The sequence below is a fragment of the Ostrinia furnacalis genome, unplaced genomic scaffold (assembly GCF_004193835.3).
Source record: "Ostrinia furnacalis isolate ACB-3 unplaced genomic scaffold, ASM419383v2 OfSCF6199, whole genome shotgun sequence".
NCBI lineage: Eukaryota > Metazoa > Arthropoda > Insecta > Lepidoptera > Crambidae > Ostrinia > Ostrinia furnacalis.
In genome coordinates, this window is record NW_021136438.1 from 109,124 (window position 1) to 127,044 (window position 17,921).

Below are 17,921 nucleotides of genomic sequence, written 5' to 3' on the forward strand. Positions count from 1 at the left end.
TATGGAATCACCCCTTTGTGTTCCGAGCGGTAAGAACTGAATGACTATGTCAACTATGTATTATTATGTATCTATGGTAATCAATTTAAAGTTTATAATATCACCTTTAAAATGATGCCATTTTTATTAATCTTCTATTAGTCATTAAGTCATTTAGATCGCTCGGAATAAATAGGGTGATTCCATATTTTTGCTCGCGAGTGTATAACTGCAAAAAGTATAAAGTATTTTAGATGTTTATTTTCCATCATCCTAATTTCCTTAAAAAGACACAGTATTCTGACTTACTGATCATTGAAATACGCACATCCAAAAGCTTGGCCTAATAGGCTATTATTTATTGATTGTCATACATTTGGTTTAGTACGTCATTCGCATAACTATGAGACTATGTAACTAGTGGCCGTACATAGACCGTTACAATTTTTCGTAGTCTTCATAGCAGCTACGCCTTTTGACGAGAATAAACGTGATGGTTAGCTAGGGGTTAGCGACTCTCTATTTAACAGGTTTACCGGAACTCTACATTATCTAGAGTGAGTGCCATCCAACTCATGCTCGTAGCTACGCCTAGTCTAACTAATACAGCAAAATAAACCCTACGGTGACTATAATACAACTTTTGCTCATGAAAATACACAGCTACATTCCACCAGCTCGCACTAAGCGTTACGACGACACTTTTATAATGCTAGGCTAGGGACTAAAACTCAGTAAAACTCATTTATTTCTGTAAGTAGGCTTTAAAAAAGCACTTTTACACGTCCCATTATTAACCCTACCACTGCTTCAGGACAATAAATGGACAGAAAATATTTATGCGAACTAGGCAGTTACGCAAACATTTTTATCTTTTAAATAATCATCGACTTTATAGTAGCCCTTTTTAGGCTTCCGTAGCCAAATGGCAAAAAATGGAACCCTTATAGATTCGTCATGTCTGTCTGTCTGTCCGTCCGTCTGTCCGTCCGTATGTCACAGCCATTTTTTTCCGAAACTATAAGAGCTATACTGTTGAAACTTGGTAAGTAGATGTATTCTGTGAACCGCATTAAGATTTTGCTGCAAAAATAAAAAAAATAATAATAAATATTGGGGGCTCCCCATACTTAGAGTTAGAACAGAAACTCAAAATTTTTTTTTTTCATCAAACACATACGTGTGGGGTGTCTATAGATAGGTCTTTAAAAATGATATCGAGGTTTCTAAAATACTTTTTTTCTAAACCGAATAGTTTCGTGACAGACGCTTCCCAAATGGAAAAAAGTTGCCCCCCCCCCCCCCCTCTACTTCTAAAATAAGAAAATGAAAAATCTAAAAAAAAACATATGATGTACATTACTACAAAAACTACCAACGAAAATTGTTAAAAAGTAATTTAATACATTTTGTACACTGGAATTCGCTGCCTGCTGCTGTATTTCCTGAACACTATAATCCGGGCATTTTCAAGGCGACAGTGAATAGGCACTTACAGAGCAGATATGTACCATACCATCCTACACTGCGTCTCACTTAACACCAGGTGCGATTGCGGTCAAATACCTGCCTTGGTTTGTCTTGCATGAAAAACATTTTTAGCAGGTAGTTTCTAGTTATAATAATGAAAAGCTTAGGCAATCCGGATTGGCACCAACTGGTGAGTGTAATTAAGAAAAATTTGTCAACATTATAAACCTACCATAAATAAATTTCGTGTTTGTTGATAATACGTAAAATATCAGTGGAACAAAAAAAAATGCCATCTTAGCGTAAACTCTCGTTTTCTTGTCAAAAGTGGTTCCTCCTTCGGAAGGAATAATTAACTTTATCGTTTCGAACAAGGGCGTTCGTCAAAATTACTTTTGAGCTCAAAAAGTCAGTCAAAACGGTTGCACCTGATTTAAAATTTTACCAATCTGTCAAAATTCATACAAAGTGTTATGATTATAGTGAAAATTACTTGGAAATAGTGGTTTTGACTAACGTGCTTGGTCAAAACCACTTATGACTGGAAAAATCAGTCAAAAGTGATATTGATCAAGGGCAAGGTCGGTAAGGAAAGGTATAATTAGTACGTATCGTATCGTAACAGTGAACCACATTTAATAATGAACTTTACATAAATATTCAGGAACATTATATTGAGATAGAGGTAGAAGAAACAGAGTTATAACTCCGTTTCATTTGTTTTTATTATTTTAGGTTAAAGACTTGTGAAGTCTTATTTTCTGTAGAGGTTTCTGGATGGGAAGTGCTTGTTGTAGGAAACAGCACAGCCGGCATCTTTGGGCCAGTCACATACCTGAAAAAAAAACAATCATATAACCAGTGTTCATCCACCATCAGTGTGTGCAAAACGTCATACTAAGGCCTTTGAAATGCACTTGAAATACGATTTATCTACTAATCTCGTACAAGTTAATACAAATTATATCATATAAATACAATTCTAGTTTTCAATTTGTAAGAATTAATGTTCAAAATATGCTTTCCAGAGTTGGTTTTAATGTCTACTGAAAAATCACTTTTCATCAGCGGGTTAAATTATCACTTAATAATAACATTTTTAAATGGACGTACTGGTAAGTAGGTACATTACTACATATTATAAAACAAAGTCGCTTTCCCAGTCCATCTGTCCTTATGTATGCTTAGATCTTTAAACTACGCAGCGGATTTTGATGCGGCTTTTTTAATAGATAGAGTACTCTAAAAAAATCAAGAGGAAGATTTATATGTATAAACATGCACATTATAGAGGAGAAATGCCGAGAAATTCCATTGCAACCGTGAGAAGCCGGGGCGGGCCGCTAGTACCTGCATAAAAATAAAACAAAAACTAACCTGCAGGGCAGCATTAAAGTGTAGGGACTCCGGACAGCGCCTCTGGACGGGCTCGCCCCACACGCACTGGTAGAACACGTTGCAGTCCTCAGTGCTGGCCACCAGCCAGTGGATGAATGGGTCGACCGGGCAGCCGTTCTCCTGGAACTCAATCTCCAAGTCTGCTTCTCCAGAACCCTCCTCAATGTCGATTTCTGGCTCTTCGGGGATGACTTCTTCGATTTCAGGTTCGGGTTCAGGCTCGGGCTCGGGTTGAGGTTCGGGCTCTGGCTCTGGTTCGGGTTCTGGCTGTGGCTCGGGTTCTGGCTCTGGCTCGGGCTCTGGCTCGGGTTCTGGCTCTGGCTCAGGTTCTGGCTCTGGCTCGGGTTCTGGCTCTGGCTCGGGTTCTGGCTCTGGCTCAGGCTCAGGTTCTGGCTCTGGCTCAGGCTGGACTTCCCCAGGGATGTTCCTGTCACCACAGTCTACATTGGCTCTCCAATCACACTGCAAGTCCTCAACGTTGAAGAATAAGCCGGCGGGACAGAGCTGTTCGACGGGCTCCCCATACGTGCACTTGTAAAATTTGTCGCAGTCCCCGTGGACCAGCAGAAGCTCGATGCTCCAGTCGGTCTCTTGCTCGACGGGGCATTGATTGGCTGCGTGCGCGACCGCGAAAGCGGCTATCAGTAGAGCTGCAACTCCTGAAACAATCAATCATTTGTACCTAATTCCCCTCTGATTGCACAATCATTAAATAATCCACTTTGCATTAATGTCAACAGTTTGTGCACGTACCTTTCATTTTGTTTTCAGTTTACAACAGCTCGCGAGACATTGAAGTTGTAAGTTTTATACCCGACCAGCGCTATCAGTCACTAATCTTCCGGGTGCGTTACTAAACGATACAAAATCGCTGATTGGAAGAACTTATCGAACTCATAAGACGCCTAAACTTATTTATCTAAGTAAGATAGAATGCAGCAATTAATTATATTTTAATCAATCACGTGTATCACCACTCTTTACCCGTGGAAATAGAAGCCCAATACCGTGGCAATAAAATTTGTTTGAAGAACGAAAAAGAGTTGGTTAAATAGAACCAAATTAAAGTTTATTCGTCAATTACAATAGATGTAAAATCTTTGACATTTATTTAGATACGAGTTATTCATTAAATACCGTATGTACTCATTAAATTCAATATCCTTATAGGAAATTGTCCTATAATAATACCCTGAGTTATATCAGTGCTGTCTGTAGACTAAAGATGATATTACCTAAATAATATAAATAGCATACCCATCTATCTATGTAAAATACACACAAATACTTTATTATATGGTACTAAATAAACATTTTTTTCTTTCTTTCTTTCAAAATAAGCGTCTACTCTATATTCAGTTTTTCCCGCAGTCACTCCTGTAGAAATGATAGATTTGCTAATCATTTGTCTATAGGTCAGTAGGTCGTTCCCATTGGCAGACTATTTTGCACAAGGGATGCTGGCGCCAGAGTGTCGGGAGCCGGCGCGCCGCCCTAGTCTCAGTGTCGACCGGCCGCCCGCCCGCCCAGGATCAAACAACTGGGAATATCGTTTCAAATGTCTAAGCTCTCACGTAAAATCCCTCAATAACAAGATATGAATCTTAGCTTGCTACTAATATACTGCTTTATTATTTGCACGCATTCCGCGAAACAGAAACATGTGACTCCAAACAAAACGGTGCCCGTACCTGAAGCGAAAAAAGTCGAAGAAAATAAACCTGAAGAACGTAAAGCGCAAAATAAAGTAAACCCTAAGGACATACCGGACCTATTATCGAAGTTACCAAGAAAAAAAATTATACAACTCATACAACCTGAAGCGTAAGTGCTTATAAAAAGTGATATTAGCTTAGCCATAAATCGATACCTATACTCGGAGTTCCATCATAAGTGTTGTTTTCGGAAAAAATCTTAATCTATTTCAAAATGTTTTTGTAGCGTAACACAGTGGGCCAAAGAAATATCGGAGAGTCTGCTTGAAAACGAAGAGCTGGTTGTTCAAAGTAAAGAGATAATAGCGGGTTTCTCCAATATCCGGATTGCGGCGCGGAATGGCTCAGCCATCGTGGAGCAGATGGCTCGGAATCTGGAGGACCTGCTGACCAGGCGGGTGAAAGCTGCCGAGGCCATCATGCGCCGGGCGGAGGCCCTGGCTAGCGAGGAGAGACACCCTCCCCCGGACTACACATATGACTATAGCATTGTTAGTATTCTAATTCTAATATACCTACATTCGTCGTATTGTACGAGTATGTATGACTCATTTACTAGACGAAACAATTTAAAAAGACAAGCGTTTTAAGCCATTTTTCAATAATAACCTATAAATAGTGTAAATATTGCATATTGGCCGCGACTTCTCCCGTAAGAATTTCGATACATTATACCTATTGTGATTTAGATCGTAGACCTATCGTAACGTATTATAAAGGTTCCTGTCACAAAAACCCAAGAAACTATGTTTTTAATAAAAGTTGTTAATTTAAATAGTACTTGTAGATGTAAAGAAGTTAGAAGGTTTGTTATTATTTACGACAGTGTACAGTTTTACTAGTGCACAGTGTTGAGAACTAAAATAGCTAACTACAATGATTTTCATTTGCGAAAGAAAATCATTCCAAAACTTTGCGACATTCAATAAGACATTATTATAGGCTTAATAAAATTTGTGACTTGTATTATTTCAGGAGCTAAACGAGCTGAAAAAGAAGCTAGAGACAGAAAGCCAGTGGGATCTGCCAGAGCACTGTCGCAGCCTGCGCAAGCTCCACCTGCGGCGCAGCGAACACTTCGACGCCGACGTCTCGCTGGATCACAGCAGCGTGCATGCCGCCGCCGAGGTCTTCGACTGCAGTCAGTATCCTGCGTTGCTTAGCTATGTACAGCCAGCATAATAAAAAGATAAAAGCGTAGAGCAAATAGGACCTGCCGGAGCACTGCCGCAGCCTGCGCAAGCTCCACCTGCGACGCAGCGAACACTTCGACGCCGACGTCTCGCTGGATCACAGCAGCGTGCACGCCGCCGCCGAGGTCTTCGACTGCAGTCAGTATCCTGCGTTGCTTAACTATGTACAGCCAGCATAATAAAAAGATAAAAGCGTAGAGCAAATAGGACCTGCCGGAGCACTGCCGCAGCCTGCGCAAGCTCCACCTGCGACGCAGCGCGCACTTCGACGCCGACGTCTCGCTGGATCACAGCAGCGTGCATGCCGCCGCCGAGGTCTTCGACTGCAGTCAGTATCCTGCGTTGCTTAGCTATGTACAGCCAGCATAATAAAAAGATAAAAGCGTAGAGCAAATAAGACCTGCCGGAGCACTGCCGCAGCCTGCGCAAGCTCCACCTGCGGCGCAGCGAACACTTTGACGCCGACGTCTCGCTGGATCACAGCAGCGTGCACGCCGCCGCCGAGGTCTTCGACTGCAGTCAGTATCCTGCGTTACTTAGCTTGTACATTGTACAGCCAGCTTGATAAGAAGTTAGAGGCGGAGAGCAAGTGGGAACTGCCGGAGCATTGCCGTAGCCTGCGCAAGCTCCGCCTGCGACGCAGCGAACACTTCGACGCCGACGTCTCGCTGGATCACAGCAGCGTGCACGCCGCTGCCGAGGTCTTCGACTGCAGTCAGTATCTATTACTTAGCTATGTGCAGCCAGTATAATAAGAAGATAGAGGCGGAGAGTGAGTGGAAACTGCCGGAGTAGGTACTGCTGCAAGCTGCGAAAGCTGTGACAACCCACGCAATAGATGTAGAGTTTCAGGTCAAATTGCAGCAGTTATTTTATTTTATATGAATTAATGGAAACTTAGGAATCTTTGTTGTTCTATTACAGATCCAATAATCAAAAATCACTTGTACTGGTCGGAGGGGCTGCTCTCTACATTCAAAGACAACTACGCCCAAGATGCGTCTATGGACTTCCAATACTTTTGCAGTGCTAGAGGCTTCCTGCGACACTATCCTGGTCAGTACCCTATAGCCTTGACTGTATTCATATTTTTTGTACGTTGTAGAATCTATGGCAATTCGTAAAAATAGGATATTATGCCAAGATTGGACGAAGTCATTGATGTGAACTAATTTATTATTTAAAGGTTTTTAAAGTTCACAAGGCTGCTAGCGATTTTGTAGTAAGAACTTTTTATGAACTGTAGAAATGTAAACAATAAAATAATATGTTTATGATACTCTATTACAGCTGCACTCTGGAGCAGCCTCTTCCAACTACCCCTGGAGACAGACAACGTGTACGATTGCCGACTGCGGCCGTGGTACGTGAGCGCCAACGGAGCCCCTCGCGACATCCTCATACTCCTCGACGCTTCGGGCTCGATGGACAACTCGTCCAACCAAGTCACGGCTGAGTGGTTTACTCAGACATTACTCAATGCCTTGCCTGATGATGACCAAGTGAATGTGCTCAGATTCAACGTTATTGTCAAGTCTCCGATCAGCTGCTTTGATGATAAACTCGTTCCGGTAAGTGTACATACTTATTTTACTTTAGAAACATTAACAATTTAGGTATCCATAAAAACTGACCTTCACTATAAGGAAAACATTTAGGGGAGTTTCCTACTTTCCTCTTATCCTAGGACTATAATATGGAGTCTTGAGAGATACCTCGTAACTACGCCATAAAAAATTGTTATAGCCCTAAAACATTGCAAAGTCATTTAACAGGTAAAAGTCAGAATAATATACCTACTCGTATATTGTCGATACTTAACATAAATGTTTATCAATTCGTAATTCCCCTATGTAATCTGAGGCAAACAATTAAATTGATTGAGCGATAAATACAAGACGGTGACGATTTTTATTGCGAATTCATTTAAATTGATAACGATAACTTTAAAAAATGGTCTAGACCAAGGTAATGGTGAAAGTTCCAGGAAAAGTCGTTATGATGTGGTATTCTGTATGAATATTAATGAATAAACCACAGTTAGTATAATAATTTCCTTCTAGATGTTATTCTTGACTTAACTGATAAGTAAGCCACAGGTGTTTCTTACTCGTAGACTGATCGAACTTATGACACATGTTGTTACACACGTTTAATTAATCGCTTGATAATATCACGGTATAAATATGGTAATACAAAGACAGTAATTCTGTGTCAAGCATGACCACTCAAAGTAATTCCCTGAAGTTACAACTGTAAATAATATGTTTCATAGGCTGACCACGTGAACACTGCTGCGATGATGTCTGAGCTGAAAGAGTTGCCTTTCAAGAACGAGACCAAAATGGACTACGTGTTGCGATACGCAATACGACTGCTGCAGCGGCAGAAGCCGACGGTGGACCGGCCGGTGTCTTGCCAGCAAGCCATTGTGGTAGTCACCGACAGTCTCTATCATAACTACACCGAGCTGCTAAGAGAACTCGACCCAACTGGCCGCATTAGGTAGGATAGAATGAGATACCGATTTATAAATAGGTTAAGTATATGATACCTTTACAAGAATGATAGCCACGCATCAAAGCATTCTCATGCCATTTGCAGAAGGTGCTATTTTACAAGTCACATGCAAAGGAACAGCGGAATTTAGCAGGCCTTATCTATAGAAAAATATATTTTCCATACAAGCCAAAACACTTGTTTAAAATATTCGCAAAAGGGAAGGCGAAGAATCTACGTTATTGATTTTTCAGCAGGGTTTTGATCTAATTTTAATTTAATAAAAAACCTATGCAGCATTTTTTTACATGTGTGCTCTGCAGGGCATTCTCATTGAATAGAGACAATGTAATTTTCCTTTTCAGACTTTTTGTAATGTGGCTCCACGACCAGTACGGTCTCCGCGACAATACGCGGGAGTACAGCAACTACATCAGCTGCGACCGCGACGGATACTTCGCAGAGTTGCTCAGCAGCAATGACGTCACGGAGCAAGTTATGAATATCATGCGCGTGCTGGAACGCCCGCTAGTGGCGCAGAGAAAGGAACGGCTGCAAGTGTACAGCGATGTGTACGCACATGTTGAGGTGAGTAAGGCCAACAGTAACTACATCAGCTGCGACCACGATGGCTACTTCGCAGAGTTGCTCAGCAGCAATGACGTCACAGAGCATGTTAAATATCATGCGCGTGCTGGAACGCCCGCTCGTCGCGCGGAAAGGAATGAACGGTTAAGAGTTTACAGCGATATGTACGCACATGTTGAGGTGAGTAAGCCAAACAATTTTAGCTGGATACTTAGCGGAACTGTTCAGCAGCAATGACGTCACGGAGCAAGACATGACTCAACATTTTTGTTGAAAAAAAAACGTTCTTATTACAACTGTATTCTATAAGATGCTACAATGTTTAAATTGATGTACCTACTGTCGTCTATAACATTTAGCTTGATTAAAGTCATGACAATGGCTCAAGTGCCAGCGTTAGTGTAGTTCACAAAACAGATAGGCACAGTTGCGGCATCAAAATAATCAGTTTCTGATAAAAAAAAAAGCTTTACAGTCCAGTATTGTTTCAAAAAAACTTCTAAAGTATTTTAAAGTGTCAAAATCCCACTTATCCCATACATACTGTATCGAACTTAATTTCAACCAACTCGTTTGAAATAGTTATTTTTCACAGGAACCACGAAGAAGCGAGTTCTACTGGCTGCAAAAAGAAAACGCAGAGCAAGTTTACCGCTACCGAGAGCTGCGCAAGAACAAGGAAAAACTTCTCAACGACACCTACAAGCATTATCTCCACCAACAGAGCTTGGTAACTGGCTTTGACTTTCAGTTCTGATATTATTAGAACCTTTATTCAAAATGTCTAGTTAAACTAGACCTACTTGTTTATGTATATTGTTCGTTTCTAATAAGTATCTTCCTATGTAGGTCATTGTTACATCTTCTAATGAAACTATGGTGTAATTTCAGGACAAGTACGGTCTATACTACGAAGGCCAAGACGTGAACTACAGGCTCCAAATAAGCGTTTCAGTACCTGTGTTCGACCACACTACACTCGAGGTACCTAGCCACAATACTAAATTATTTGTAATAATCTATTATAATCCCTGATAACATTAATAATGATAATGTTGACGATAGGAAATACGCCTTTGTTTGTAGCGGCAAAAGGCGGCAAATATATTTTTCAAGAAGCGCACCAATAACTAAATTATTCATAGCTGTTGTTTGTTCGCAGAATATAACAATAAAACTGGATGAGGTACGTAGATATGACAAATATAGTTCTTTATTATTACTCATCGTTTATCTTTGATATTAGTTGTAATAAGTTGTTCAGCAAATGCGCAAAATTGAACCTCTTTAACCACTCTATGACTTTATCGCTTCTATTTACAGGAGAATCAGAGAAACGCTACAAGAACGGTAAATATGAAATATATAGAACACTGAACTATTTGTTTCTTGTCACTAATTGTTTGATAGAGCAGTTTGATTTGTTTGCGTAGTACCCGGTGAACAGATTACTTGGCGTAGCTGGGATCGATATACCTATCGATCACCTGAAGCTGATATTGCCTTATTATCAGGTAAATCTATTATAGTTAGCTAGCTACTTCTAGTTTTACTGATTAGGCTACTTTTTAAATAAGATATGAAGTGTTAGAGTCAAAGACATTTGGAATTTTTGATTAAATATTGAACTGAATATTTGCGGCAACATTATTGCATAATACAGCTTAAATAGTAGATTAGATTGGAATTAGACATAACTTTAAGATGTCACTTACATATTTTGATAAACTCAATGGGCCTAGATTATTGCCAAGTGATGTGTCTTAAAAAGTCTTAGGGTTTTATGACCGCGTGCGATGCGTACCTACTTATTTATCAATTAATTATTTCACAAAGAATGTGCTGAAGATATTGTAACTTACCTGAAATTATTAGATAAATAATATTTTCTCTAAGATAGATTGGTTTCTATCTAATAACTTCAAGAGCTAATGCTGATGCTAATTAATTACTCATGTATTTTTATGTTTCAAAATCATCGGGGTAGTTCATCGTCGGCGTATTTGTGATAAAAAGATAATTGCTAAGAAGCTAATTGTAATCCTGCAGTAATGCTCTATACTAAGAAATAATGCGCTATCATGGTATTCGTCGAGATAAAAATTGACACTAATCGACACTAATTTATCAAGGATTGTTATAATCCAATTATTTTTATGATCCATGACGTACTTTGGTTTTGTTTGTTATTAACGTGCTAAAACAAAGGTAGGAATCTACTTTTTTAGAGGACAACAGTCAACAACATTATAATTTAGCTTTCTGAAAAACAAATGTTTTATCAAGGTATGTACTTAATCAATAATACATTTATCATATTAGAGAAACATCCGATATTAGAAAAACACGCTTATGCTTTTTTCCAGCTCGGGCCTGGCGGCGTACTATTCGTGATTGATCATCGCGGTAACATCGTCTTGCATGACAACCTTAAACCTGTCGTAAGTACTTTTGTTGTTGTTTATAATTAATTACTTTTATTAAGGTTTGGAAAACATACCCCAAAATTTCCATTTTCACCATTAGATTCAAACTATTCTATGTCTTTACTTCGGAATTAATTCAACTTATTTTTCTTGTACAGTTTGATGGCGACCTCCTGAAACCTGGTTATCGGACAGTAGATATCATAAACCTGGAACAGCCGGCTAAAGAACACGCACCAAGAGACTATCCGGAAAAATGGTTGGAAGTAGGTGCTCTATGTTTAAATCATAGCTTTAAATTTAATGTGATTCGATTTTGTTTTATGTTACGTTGTTACGTCCTGTAGAATATTTTAATAAGGCTGGGTTACACCATCTTACTTTAACTTTGCAAACGTCAAAAATCCGTCTAACTCCATACAAAAAACACCGGTTATCGTTATAAGTAGTTACCGTCAAAGCTAGGTGGTCAAAGTCAGCCTAAGTGTTCGAATTAGTAGAGCAGAGAGCTCTATTTTTTTCTTACATGCACAATGGAAATGAGGAATGATGATGAAAACTAACTATACTTTCTATCCAATAACAATGTTATATTTACTTACAGTTCCGGCATTCGCTCGTAATTCAACATCCCAGAGGCATCCGAGTGATGCATGGAAAGAACGTATACGAAGAAGGAATGCGAGCCAGCTTGGAACAAAGAGAATACCACTGGAAGAGGGTTACTGACCATTACGTTGTGGCGGTAGTACTACCACCGTATGGGCGATACCATGCAGTTCCTGAAGGACAGTTCACGCAGCAAATTGCCCAGGAAGCATTGAAAACGTTGACGAGAAGTGACTTTGCAGTTAATCCAGACTGGTGAGTGTTGAGAAGACCATATTCGTCAGAAGTCACCATTCGATCCCGATCAAATCTGGGTGTTTTCTATGTGAAATATTTAAGTATTAACCAAAAAAAAGATTAATATCTGTTTAAATTCGTTGCCTGCCCGGTAGTAGGTACCTCCTAAGTACAAGTTTTGCTTATATTTTGTGTTAAGGACAAACGTGGTAACGTATGGGACATTTTCCCACGATGTTTAAAAAATCGAGGAAAAATGAGGGAGTGTGAACCGTTACCAAGTAGACAGATTGATAATGTAAAGAGAACTCACCGCGGTAAGATAAGTTAAACTAAAAATAAATACTTTCAGGTTGTACTGTAAGCACGTGGAGCCGCACTTTGACACGCCCGAAGCGGAGGTGCTGCACTTCATCCGAAGACGTAGCGACGAGCCAAACTTCGCCATGAAGAAGCTCAAGCACCTCTTTTCACCTCTAGAGCCCGCTTTGTTGGACAAGACTTACCAATGTAAGTACCTAATCCTTTAATTTTATTAGAAACTAGTGGGGGGTTCTCTAGCCCCCATAAATTACAAAAAGTTAGACTCTGCTTGAACTCTAATTTAAATTGTCATTTAGTATGAAAACAAGTGTTCGACACAGTCTTAACTTTTTTGTAATAAGAGGATAAGTAGATGTCCAGAAATATTAAGATTATCTCTTAATTGCATTACATGGTATTCGTTAAAAGTGACAAGATAACGTGCTCGTTAGCTACTGTTTTAGATTGTGCATACGATTCTGCCCCAAACAGTAGGTGTCACTGATCTGATAAATTAATATTCATGTAATGTGTTTTTCATATCGATCAGCGATATGCATCTTTCTTCGGAACTGATAATATGGGTTTACTGCGTAGGAAAACAACATAAGAAAATAATAGGTATGCAGAGGTATAATACCGAAAGCACCCTAAGTACACCAGCACTTAGATACATTTTCAGTAAAGTGTTTTAATCACTGACTACGATGACTCTTGGGATTAGGTATATGAGGGAATCTACTATGTTTATCTATTATTAGATAGTACAACAAATCGATAGACTAATAGGCTTTGCGGATGATTAATACAGTAGTAAATAGGCGACAGTATTTAATCTAATCAGCTGCGATCACCGATTAATTTGGAGGAAAATGTCTTATTTCCAGGTAACGAAGAACTGATAGCGAGGCTTTGCAGAGAAGCCGTCGCCACCAGCAAGTGGATGGAGGACCACGAAGACTTGGAGTGCACTACCTGCAAACTGGGCTCTGTTACAGCGTTCTTCTCCAGTGGTACGAATGATTAGACGTTGACGGTAGATGTACATTTAGTAGGTAACTGAAATCGATAAATTGACAATCTTGAATGTGTGAGAATTGGTACTCTATATTATATTAATCCGTCATAATGTTTGATATTGATCACGTTTTCAGCAGCTTTCTAGTTTCGCAGCTCTAACTGGCTTATTTCAGCAAAAACCGAGGTACCAAAAAGATACGAGGAATTTCCATAACGACCGGTCTTGCGCTGCCGGCATCCAGGTACTTCCCGCGATTGGCTGTAATAACTTTATGCAACTGAACCATATAAAAATCCTAGAGAGCGGGTTGACTCGGTGGCGCCACTATCATATCACAAGCCCGCACGCGCCGCCTCCGTCTGGGGGAGCTTGGCCTCATGGGCCGGCCGAGCCGTGGTACCGGCGCGCCGTCGCCGCCGGCGCAGCTGAGCTGTTGGTTCACGCACCGGTCACCCCGGTGCGCAGGATGCGCAATACTGAGGCTAAACCGCCAGAGGTAAATATCAAAAGAGGTAGATATTCATTGCTGCCTTGTGGAACATTTTGTTCCTGGCACTCTGCTTTGCATTTAACTCGTGCGAAGTAGTCACGTACTAGTCCTTAAAGTTTAAAGTATCATAAGTCGAATAGTAGGTACCTATACCTTCCCTTTCCTGGAATATTTAGTCGACGTTTTCCATCATACTATGCCACTTGCTTCTGCTTATCTTCTTCCGACAATTTTAAAGGGGAAAACTCCTGAATATAACATCGACCTTTCAAGTAGTCTCCTTTTACTCCTCTACTCCAATGCTTACAAATACACACTGCAGCAATAATGAGTACAGGGCAAGACACTTTCTAATATTTATATACCTACCTTTACAGGTGGGGACTCGAGGAGAATGGTTAACAGCCGCAAGGGTGGTGGGCTCCGACAAAGGCGTAATAGGCGTGGCCGGCTTCCACTTCCACCCGCAGCATTTTGAGGATCTACTTGTAGCTGTTACTTACGATCCAGTAAGGGCATTTTTTTTTGCGAAGTAATACCTCAGGAGTATCAGTGATTAAAATCTTGAAAACATTTACCTACTTTCAGTGTGACGATAAAGATGAAGACTGCAAACCAACCTGCGACGGCAAAATCTGGTCGTGCGTGATCATCGATGAAGGTGGATGGATCGCGGCTGGAGGCCCCTCGCCTGCTGACGAGGACAACCCGTCTTCCGAAGACCCCATCAGGCTACACCTGGCGACGGCCTACCCAACCGCCATGGCTGCGCTGGTCAAAGCCAAGATATTCACGGTCAACTGGCTGCACGATTACCAAGGAGTCTGCTTCAATTACGAAGAGTCATCCGCTTCCATGGTATTAATGGTTATTTAGAAATAGGATAGAAATATCATAATTATTGATTTCGTTCACAGATACATCCAATATTGAGCCCCTGAAACTTTTACAAGTGCAAACTGTTTCAGGTGTTGCCAACATTGCTGAAATCAATATGGCGCAGCGTCTATCTACTAATTACCGTTGCACAAGAATTGGTGACATTAGTGGCAGTGTTCAGTTCAAGTTAGTAAAAAAGAACAGTACGCTATGAAAATACAAGAAGTTTATATGTTTGATTACTTCTAAATTCTTCATAATTGATGAACATCTGCAGGTAACACGGCGTATGCCGACACCCAAAAGGAAAGAGACAAAAGACGCAACCGCGTGCGACGCGACTTCGAAAGGGAGAAGTACGATCGCCTTTACGACGAACGAGTGCTCGTCAACAGATCTCGCTTCGCAGCTTGCGATAGATCGCGGCCTATGTACGAATTGCAGGTAAATTCACTGAAAGAAATCTTTTCAAATTCACAATGCCCAACTAGGACAACAACAACAATGAATTTTACATAAACCAATTTGGTAGGTATTCTGGTAAAATAGAATAGAATAGAATTTATTTATTGCTTTTTATGTGTACAGTTTGCAGTTGTTTGGGCATAAAATTTGTTACAACAGATTGCTCATATTGAGCATGCAATATTAAATTGTACAGACGATGCCACATCGAGACAAAACTGGTGACTTTGCAACAAACACGTATAGTCTGATGTGCTACCGACCGCACTTATAATAATTTTCTTAATGTGTAACTTAGAATATAAATTATACAATAACTTTTTATAAATTATACATGCTTTATACTAAAATATTCACTTAGGTTATAGAACACATTTTTCGACGAACGTAGATGGTTAAGTCACGAAATGACCTCCTCTCCGATCACTCAGACCATGTGGGGACAACATTTTCTACTTGCTTTGGTTGGTAGGGCTGTTTTAGTAAGTCTGTAAATCATTTCAGCCATAGAATGTCCACTGCTGGACATAGGCTCCCCAAATGATTTCCATGTTGATCGATTGGTAGCCTGGGATTAGGATTGAGGCCTGCGTACAGCGCCTTCCTGCTACCTTTATGATACGCTGCGTTTTCCGCTAGCTCCACTGTTACCACAACCATGTACTGTACTTTATTCACAGCGCACACCTCAAACGATGGAGTACCTCCGTCGCGGAGCGTCGCTATGCAGCTGGCCGCTAGTTGGCGCTCCCGTGCCCGGTACCAACCTGCTGCTACTAGCTATCTACACGCGCTGCCGCTACCACGAGGACCCTGTGCACGACCCGCTGGTCAACAAACCGGTAACACAGCTCTTCATCACATAATCGGCCCATTCGACATTATACCTAGAAATTTGTATGCAGTGTTATCACACACTGCGCAAATTCTCAGTGGTGCGTCAATCTCCACTGGTTAGGGCTTCAGTCATACTATAGATTAGACAGGAGTTGCAGTAGTTTAATTGTGAGAGGGGATAATTTTGTACCCATCACTAATCTCGTAAAGACATTGATTGTATTGCCGCTACCCTCTTAGGCACTGTGTATATCTCTTTTATTAAAAGAGGCATGGAGTGAGCCGACCCTTTTAAAAACGGACTACATGCTGCTATACGGTTACTTTTATCTATTGTACTAATTTTCAACTCTTTATCCAGGTGGACGTAGATAAACTGATGGGCGACCAGAACTGGGGAAAGATGTCAAAAGCAAGTCGGCTGGCGTGCTTCAGAAACCGGGTGCCTTTGCTCGGCCGCCCGCCGCGCGTCACTTGCTTCCAGCACAACTATACGGAGGTAATTGAAAGTATTGAAACAATCTCAAAGCCCGCTTAATCTAGTATGCTGGAATACAGGCGACGAAGCAAAAACGACAAGTAACATCGAGCGAATAAGGTCAGAGTCCCACGATCTTGTTTGATGCTACTTCACTTTCTGCTCCGCACTGAACTCTTTCTCAAATTCGTAGAGTCATGCACTTTCATTCATACTATCGCAAATATCGGCGTGTGAGTTCGCCACTTTAAACAGTCAATAAGAAAATGATAAACGATAGTAGTGACAGTACGATTGGGGTCTTACTCATTCTAAAGCTAGCTCAGTGGAAAATCCCTGATAGATCAAATGGTGAACCACTTACCAATTTCCACAGTGTCGTAAAAACACTAAACAATGTAATTATGAGACTCATTGCGATTCGTGGCACTGCTAGGGCCACAGATCACAGAAAATAAAGGGAGATGTGACAAGGGGGCGTGGCCGGTGTCGCAGAAATATGCCCAAAAACAGAACACATTGCTCGTGTAAGCAATGATGACAGGAACGACGACATAATGTAAACAGTTTACATTGCTTGCGCAGTACTAAAGATTATTCGAACGTTGAGTACTGATACCGCAGTGGATAATGAGCACATATTTTGATTACTTTGTGTGTGAATTTCTAATGCGACACTGAGTTTCGAACTCAGCGCATCAGTTGGCAACTCTCTACGTCTCTATGGCTAAGGCACAAACAAACGGCCTTCAAGTACTCATTCGTTACTCTCATTTCAGGAAGAGGGATACCGCCAGTGCGGCCCGTGGCTGCCCGACCCGGAACCAGAGGAAGAAAGCACCGGCTCAACTTCAAATGCACGTCATCAACTCTCTGTGCTATTGAAACTACTGTTCCTATTTACATTATTTACATACGTATAAAATGCCAAATTGCTACAATCTATTTTATGTTTAAATAAAAAGAATGATAATTTCCCAATAACTTGTTTAATTCAGTTATATACATAGGTTTTGGTTCGGAAACAGCTATAATACTGATCATTGCTACACTGGAATCAAAGGAGACTTACGTCTGGCAGTATTGCAAAATTATTACTATTGTTACTGCATATGCTTACGAATACGATTTACATTTTACTCGTGTTTCACCTTAAATTTAAAATCATCATCTACAAAATCATACTTTAAGAAAAAAATATGCTTAGACATTTTAAACAACATTCAAATATTAATAATAAATTAATTTTATTCAAGGCTTAATATAATCGAAAATAAAATGAGAGGGGTCTTCTACTTGATCAAAGTACTCAATATTGTTTATTTTATGATTAA

At 40.4% G+C, this 17,921-nt stretch overlaps 2 protein-coding genes across 7 annotated transcripts; one reads left to right on the top strand and one right to left on the bottom strand.

Annotated features, from left to right (window-relative positions):
• Nucleotides 1–2,068: 2,068 nt before the first annotated feature.
• On the bottom strand, nt 2,069–3,966 carry IIM1 (insect intestinal mucin). Its single transcript, XM_028317357.1, has 3 exons — nt 3,601–3,966; nt 2,827–3,506; nt 2,069–2,284 (listed from the first exon to the last, which is right to left on the bottom strand). Exons 1-3 carry the CDS (start codon nt 3,605–3,607, stop codon nt 2,204–2,206), a joined length of 768 nt encoding a protein of 255 aa, XP_028173158.1. The 5' UTR covers nt 3,608–3,966; the 3' UTR covers nt 2,069–2,203.
• Nucleotides 3,681–17,568, top strand: LOC114362088 (voltage-dependent calcium channel subunit alpha-2/delta-3). Of its 6 annotated transcripts, none has more exons than XM_028317354.1 (26): nt 3,681–3,770; nt 4,505–4,671; nt 4,789–5,053; nt 5,538–5,703; nt 6,680–6,811; nt 7,046–7,326; nt 8,031–8,260; nt 8,620–8,842; nt 9,438–9,572; nt 9,734–9,826; nt 10,005–10,028; nt 10,166–10,192; nt 10,276–10,356; nt 11,209–11,283; nt 11,427–11,534; nt 11,873–12,132; nt 12,467–12,624; nt 13,305–13,430; nt 13,738–13,934; nt 14,306–14,437; nt 14,517–14,786; nt 14,897–14,993; nt 15,085–15,251; nt 15,953–16,114; nt 16,471–16,608; nt 17,367–17,568. In XM_028317354.1, exons 3-26 carry the CDS (start codon nt 4,925–4,927, stop codon nt 17,508–17,510), a joined length of 3,555 nt encoding a protein of 1,184 aa, XP_028173155.1. In that variant the 5' UTR covers nt 3,681–3,770; nt 4,505–4,671; nt 4,789–4,924; the 3' UTR covers nt 17,511–17,568. The 6 variants fall into 6 exon arrangements, with proteins under 6 accessions (XP_028173155.1, XP_028173154.1, XP_028173153.1 ...); XM_028317353.1 differs by lacking the exon at nt 3,681–3,770 and adding an exon at nt 3,864–3,938; XM_028317351.1 differs by lacking the exon at nt 3,681–3,770 and having other exon boundaries at nt 4,183–4,671.
• The last annotated feature ends 353 nt before the right edge of the window (nt 17,569–17,921 follow it).